General features: G+C 37.0%; 2 gene segments (V, D, J or C); one reads left to right on the plus strand and one right to left on the minus strand.

The window, feature by feature from the left end:
* Positions 1 to 795: 795 nt before the first annotated feature.
* Positions 796 to 2,125, plus strand: LOC121631025 (the record flags this gene model as incomplete). The annotated part of the segment is given in 2 exon segments: positions 796 to 907; positions 1,583 to 2,125. Coding segments are annotated over 2 exon segments (435 nt in total), but the record flags the coding sequence as incomplete, so codon positions are not given.
* A 1,074-nt stretch (positions 2,126 to 3,199) lies between these two features.
* Positions 3,200 to 7,130, minus strand: LOC121631026. The segment is given in 3 exon segments: positions 3,200 to 3,518; positions 6,693 to 6,813; positions 6,905 to 7,130. Coding segments are annotated over 3 exon segments (369 nt in total).
* Between the last annotated feature and the right edge of the window lie 507 nt (positions 7,131 to 7,637).

A 7,637-nucleotide genomic window follows, 5' to 3' on the forward strand; every position in this document is an offset into this window, starting at 1 on the left:
AACAGTGGATCCTGGACTAATTGTCACTACTGGAGGTTGAGTCACAGTCACCTGACCGCTGCATCCTGCAGACAAAACACATCATTCATTTATCAGCAGAAAGAAATGAGAGAAAATGCAGCACATCATGTTTGAAATGTTGCTGAGTGAATGAACCTGTAAAACAGCAGCAGGCCAGCGTCCAGATGAGGATGGTGATGAGAGTCATGGTGGTTGTGCTTTCTGCTGTGTTGACTGACAGATCTGAGTCCTGCAGTGTTGAACTCACAGGACTATAAACCTTCTCAGTTCTCTGGAGGATCAGCTGATGATGCAAAGCCTCCTCTCTATGGAAATGATTTCTCTGCTCTCAACACAATGAAGACCATGTGGGACATAAATTCATGAGAAATACTGTTTTACTGGATTTAATGCAGCTATGATCTTCATAGAAAGGAAGGACATATATTAAAATACAACTGAATATTTTCAGTAGTTGGATTAAAATGGTTCACTGTGGTTGGTATGTGTCTTTTCATTTTCCATTTTTGTGTATTTTATTAGAAACATGGACTTTTGCAAACTTATTGTTTTAAAAGTAAGACTTTTAAAAACATCTATTTTTTTTTACATGTTTTCAAAGATTTACAAGAAATATTTTACATGTAAATGTAGTACAGGAGAATAAATGCTTTGTTATTCTAAATCAGTTTAAATAAAACCAAATAAAACTATTTAAATTAGCACAAACTTTAAGTAATCAATGTGGAAATTAACTAAATTAGAAATTGTGAAATTTAACTTGGATTAAGTTGATTTTCAGTGGAAAGATGTTTGTTCAGAGTGCAGGAGGTTTTTGTACGGCCACTTAATGAGTTTGTATCACTGTGGTGGACTTTTGGTGGAGGAACCAAACTCATCGTTGACTGTAAGTACCAGAAATATTTTATTTGGTTAAAAAAGTACTGAATGCATAATTTTGTTTACAATATTGATTTAATACCAACAAATTCTCTGGTTATAAATAGTTTGTAAGTTTTTCTATGTATAGAACAAAGCTGATCTCCCAGTCTGAGAAGATGCAGAGATCAATATTCTTTCAGGGATGTAGACACGTGTGTTGTAGAATCAGGAAAACATGTTTTTATTCTTAATATTGTTTAGACGATTTTCTTTGAACTTGCATTTTCTTATTTTGAATTCAGTATAGAGACATTAAAAGAAAGAATCTGTCAACTTTACCTTCTGACATCTACATTATCATTTTTTTCCTCATGTCAAAATTCATTTATATTTCTGGTTAAAATTTTGTTTTAGAAAAATATTATGTTATTAGTAAATGCTGTTCCACGTTGTGTTCATGGTTCATTTATTTTCCTTGTAGTTTAAAGGAAGTGAAAGAGACAGATGCCAAACTTTGAGCTGTGTTCGTGTTTCAGCTCTGTCAGTTTAAACATGAGAAAATCATCACAGGGACGAGTTATTCACTGTCACACTGGAGGAGACACATATGAAGATCAATAATCATTATTATTTATTATTTTAGATCTTTTATCAGCATTCTTCTTCATTTCTGAGTCTTTCCTCCTCCTCTCTCCTCCAGTGGGTGTGGTGCGGCCCACCCTGACCGTCCTCCCTCCCTCCAAAGAGGAGGAGAACCAGAGCAGTGTCACACTGGTGTGTCTGTCCACTGGGGGCTTCCCCTCCACTTGGAGTCTGGGCTGGAAGGTGGGGGGCAGCAGCAGGTCCTCGGGGGTGTCACAGAGCCAGGAGGTCCTGGGGAGGGACGGCCTCTACAGCTGGAGCAGCACCCTGAGCCTCCCTGCAGACCAGTGGAGGAAGGTGGGCTCAGTGAGCTGTGAGGCCAGTCAGAATGGACAGAGTCCTGTCACTCAAACTCTGGAGCCTGACCGCTGCTCAGAGTAAAGCTTCAGCAGCACTTCCTGTCTGGATGTCATGCTGCTGCTTCCATGAAGATCTGGATGAAGATTCAGATCTGCTCTCTTCTAATCTTTCATCAAACTGGTGGCTTTTCTTCAGCATTTTTATGTTTAACTGCTTTAATCTTAGTCATGTTGTGCTTTTTACTCCTCAATGTATGACTGTAACAAACAACAACAGCTTTAAATAAATCACTGTCTTTGTATTTATTTGAATGTGAATTTATTCCTTTAACAGGGACATGAACAGCAATATATTTATCCCAAAGAGAAACATGTTTGGTACCAGGCTTTAGCAACGCTGCTGATTTCCACCTGCAGTCTCTGAACAACACATTATTCATTTAATCTGTTTCAAACCTCACAATTTTATCACATTGTTTCCCAAAATCCTCAATATTTTGCATAAATTCATGCCAATGTACTTTTATCAAGCAAATAGCAACAATTAGTATGAACCAACCTATTTACTTATTTGATCATTAGTTCATAGTAAATATATGTAAACTATGATTGTTCATGCTTTGTTGTAAATTATTGATTTAAAAATAAAATTACAAAACTTTACTTTGTATATTAGATATTTTGGAGACTGTTCAGGTTTCTGATGGAACCAACTGAGATCATCATGTATATCTGAAATTTCTGTGGTGCTGATGGACACAGTCCTTCCAACTCTTACAGACTTGGATTTATCAGTCTGAGTCTGAAAACTCATCAAGATCAGGTGATTTGGATAAATTATAATTAGAGGAAAATCATAAAAAAACAATTTGATCTTCCATCAAAGAAAATCAAGAATTATTTTCACATTGAAATAAAGAAAATTCAGAAAAATAAAAATCTTCTCACTCTGGCTCAGAAATCCCGACGACAATCACAGCTGATAAAAACATGATTTTGTTGCAGTATAGTTTTATATAAAAAACCAGAAAAAAGAAAACTTTTATGTACGTTACTAAAACTACATGTGAACAGAACATGTTTCTTTGGTTTGTTGTCATCTGCTTTCTACAAACACTTTCCTGAAATCTAAATAAAATATAAGCTTGAAAACGCTATAATAATGTATTTATTGTGTTAAAAAAAAGGATTTTTCCTGTTTGTCTGTAAATTTCAGGTAAATACAAAACCATGGAGATACTGTTTGTGTTTTTGTTTCTATAATCAAACTCATAACAGTCCTGATCTTCAAAATACAGGATTCAAACATGAGTATTTAAGTAAAAGCTACATGTCATAACATGGAAGATTTTTCACTTTTATTTTGATTGACTGTGTTTCTGCTTGATGACTGTTGTGTTGTGTTCACTGGACCAGTTATCTTCATCACAGTCTCTTCATCAACTCTCTGCACCTGCAGCCTTCAGTCAGGCTCAAGGAGGTTTTTGTACGGCTCTAAATCACTGTGTGAACGCACCACCATGGGCACCCAGACAGTAATAATCTCCAGCATCTTCAGCCTGGAAACCACTGATGGTTAAAGTGTACTGAGAACCAGATCTACTGCCTCTGAATCTAGACGGAGTTCCTGAGAACAAGGTTGAAGCTGTGTATATAAGAAGTTTAGGAGGCTGTCCAGGTTTCTGAAGGTACCAACTGAGATCAGCACCAATGTTTGAACTCCCTGTGGCGCTGATGGTCACAGTCCCTCCAACACTGACAGACTTGGATTTATCAGCCTGAGTCAGAAAATTGTTGGCAGACGACTCTGAAATGAGAAAAAGAACATTAAGCTGACAAAACACAGTCTTAGACCAAATAAGAACAAGAATTATTCTAACAATTGTAGAAATTTGAAAAAGAGGGAAAAATAGTGAAAGAAAATGTCTCACTCTGACACAGAAAACCCAACATAACAGTCAAAGTTATTGGAAACATCATCCTGATGCAGGTTTCAGTGTGTGAGCATGAAAACGGTTCACACTCTCTGTGACAGAGGAACTTAAACTGTGAGGAGCAGAGAAGCATAAAATCATGCAAAACACTTTCACCACGGCAAACACACACCTGTTTTAGTGAAACAGAAAAAACTTTGCTTAGTTGAGACGACAGTGACAGTTTCACAAGAAATGTGGACGTTTGTCCTCTACAAAGTTGTAGTGCTGAAATAAAGCTGAAGACATGATGAGATGACCATGTTTTCCATTTCATGTAGTTTTGTTTAGCTGATGTGATGAAAACATTTAACAATGTATTTATCTATACTGAACCATGTCATTTTTTAATTATCTAAATGTGACCAACAGTGACAGTAAAGTCCAAATGAAGAGATCATGGAGAACATTGGACCAGTTGGGACTCAAACTTGGTTCTCTTGCATAACAGACCATGTTATAGCACCACTGTCCAGCCCCCAACCCCTAATGAGTGTTTTTAACATGGTACAGGAGAATAAGTTTAAATTAATTACAGTTTATTTAAAGCAAAGAGTAAGAAATTTACAATTTGTAGGTAAATGTTGACACATGATGTTTGTGGATCCATGAAAATATGACAGTTTAACAGTTTTTCAGTAGACGTGACAGAATGATAAAATGATAAAGTATGATTATGAAAGGTAGACATAGGCATGACACAACTTTGATGATTTTGACAGATGTGGAGATAAAACAATAGTGGAAATTAAAGAAAACAAAACAAAAAAAAAGTTGTGAGTTTAAAGTTTTTGAATGTTTGTTGTGAACCTGCTGCATTTTCTGCTGTGGACTAACACAGTTATTACATATTGTCATGGAACTCAGTGATTTGATTTAAGAGATCATCATCTCTTGAAGCTCATTCTGGTTATTTTTGAAGTTTATTGAGAGAAGAAAAAAAAACAAATTAGTTTTATCTGCTTCTGTAAATCTGTTTTTTTTCTATTTCATGGACAAACTTTTTCAAGACTGAACATCAGCCAAGATAAAATTTGACTTGTTCTGAGCAGCCTTGTTTTTATTTAGTTGTCATCTTCCTCCACGTGTTAGATAACACATGTAGAACATTTTACACAGGATGGTAACAAAGGTGTAAGAGGTTTAGATACTTTGTCATCAGGTGCGTTTATATGGAGCATTTTTTATCCGATCAAAAGTCCAACCAGAGTAAAAATACATCATGTAAATACCTCAGTTTAACTGATTGGCCTCAATTAGAAGGAATTTTCTATCCAATCAAGACGGGTGGTTCAAACCTTTCTACAATCTGATCAACAGGAAAAATAAATATGTTTTCAATTATTCTGATCATTTCTGTGATGTATGTTTTTTTTCCAGCCTGATCTCACAGAAATATGTTAAATAAAGACTTAAATAAATGTTAAAACCTTTTGGTTATTTCATGTAATTCTGTGGGATCAGGTTGGACTTACACAGGCACAGGGACCACAGCGAGAGGGGGTGGGGCTTAAAAATTTGAGCGGCGCAGCCCAGGGTTAGTTGGGCCACCGATTTACTGAATGTTATGGACCAGTCAAATTAATAAATGATCAATAAATCACGTCGGCCCATTGGGAAGATGCCCAGTATACCAGATGGTCAGTCCATCCCTGTGTGACACACCACCGTGTATGTCCCTGTAATGGGGCAGAATGTGTTTTAATGCGGAGCTGTAACTAAGTTTTTGACGGCCCTAAGATTAAATTTTTGTAAATTCATTTCATTTTCAATGGTGTTGGAGGTTTTTAGACTTACAGGTGTTGTGATTTTACAAGTATAATTTAAGGACATACAAATTGAGGGGAGCAGGTGGGGAGGCAAGATGTAAGAGAGGGGGCAGTTGTCCTCCTTTGCCCCCCTGTAGATCTGCCCCTGAGAATAACACACACAAGGCTGGTGGCAAAAATTATCATAAACTTATTTAATTTCAGTGTAGAGCCTCAATGTCTGATGTGATCAGCCAGCTGATTTTTCTCTCCACAATTCACAGAAATCTCATGGCAGCTCACAGCTTTAAGTTAAGTGTAATATAGTGTTATTTTAATATGAGGTTCATCTAAGAAGATGTTAGAAACATTTTTATTTTCTTCTTTCAGATAAAAACAACTAATTACTGATATAAATTTCTTTTTAATTTTCTTTTTATTTGTTGTTGTTTTTATGATGTTGGTGTAAAATGATGTGTTGATTTAGAGCAGGGCTACTCAATTTGGTCCTACGAGGGCCGCAATCCAGCAGGTTTTCCATGTATCCCTGCACCAACACACCTGAGTCAAATTAGGTGGCTCTAACAGCCAATCAGGTTCTACACAATAACTCATTAATTTGACTCAGGTGTGTTGGTGCAGGGATACATGGAAAACCTGCTGGATTGCGGCCCTCGTAGGACCAAATTGAGTAGCCTTGATTTAGAGGGATCTTTCTGGAAACAATGCAGCTTGATGACTCGCTTTTATAAATATGAACATTGTTGAAAATGCATGTGAATGTATTTCATGCTTGGTGATGTTACTGTGAGCTCTGTGTTCAGTGGTCTGAGTCCGAGTCTCTTCCTCTTCAGCAGCTGCAGTCAGTTCCTGCTGTAACAGCTCAGTGTGTCTGCAGTCTGACTGCAGGAGGTTTTTGTAAGACTACAAATCACTGTGTGAACACATCAGCACCGTTTATTACATGGATACTCTTACAGTAATAAACTGCAGCATCTTCAGCTAGAACTCCACTGATGGTCAAAGAGAAGTCAGAGCTGCTTCCACTGCCACTAAACCGAGATGGTGTTCCTGTATGCCTTATGTTCACTTGTCTTATTAGGAGCTTTGGAGTCTGTCCAGATTTCTGTTGATACCAGAACATGCACTGGCCTTCATTATTACAATTTGAATACACAGCAGGGCTGGTTGTGCATTTGAGAGTAACAGTGGATCCTGGAGTAAATGTCACTACTGGAGGCTGAGTCACAGTCACCTGACCGCTGCATCCTGCAGACAAAACACATCATTCATTTATCAGCAGAAAGAAATGAGAGAAAAGGCAGCACATCATGTTTGAAATGTTGCTGAGTGAATGAATCTGTAAAACAGCAGCAGGCCAGCGTCCAGATGAGGATGGTGATGAGAGTCATGGTGGTTGTGCTTTCTGCTGTGTTGACTGACAGATCTGAGTCCTGCAGTGTTGAACTCACAGGACTATAAACCTTCTCAGTTCTCTGGAGGATCAGCTGATGATGCAAAGCCTCCTCTCTATGGAAATGATTTCTCTGCTCTCAACACAATGAAGACCATGTGGGACATAAACTCATGAGAAATACTGTTTGATCTTCATGGAACAAAATAAATTGTATAAAATTACATCTGTTTATTTACAGTAGTTGGATTAAAATGGTTTACTTTGTTTGGCTGGTGTGTGTATTTTTATTTTCCATATATTATATTTCCATCATATAAACTTTTGCAGATTTATGGTTTCATGTTTAGTGTTAAGATTAAGATCTGTTTTTTGCTTCTTTTTAAGATTTAACCACAAATGTTTTACATATAGATGTATCATCAATGCTGATTGATGATGAAAATGAAGATTTTTATTTAACTTGTAGTTTATGTGACTACTTTCAAGTTACTGGGAATACTTGTTTTCAAACATAATTATACAGGCAGCTGCTGCACTGCGACAGAGATGTTGGTGGTGGTGTGACATTAATTTAGCAACAAAACAAGCCCACACAAGTTTCTGCTGAGAAGCAAGAAAAATTTCCTGTTTATCAGTTATTTTACATGATGCAAACTTGAAGCCATCATGTCTGTTG

Source organism: Melanotaenia boesemani, chromosome 20 (genome assembly GCF_017639745.1).
Source record: "Melanotaenia boesemani isolate fMelBoe1 chromosome 20, fMelBoe1.pri, whole genome shotgun sequence".
In the NCBI taxonomy this organism is placed as follows: domain Eukaryota; kingdom Metazoa; phylum Chordata; class Actinopteri; order Atheriniformes; family Melanotaeniidae; genus Melanotaenia; species Melanotaenia boesemani.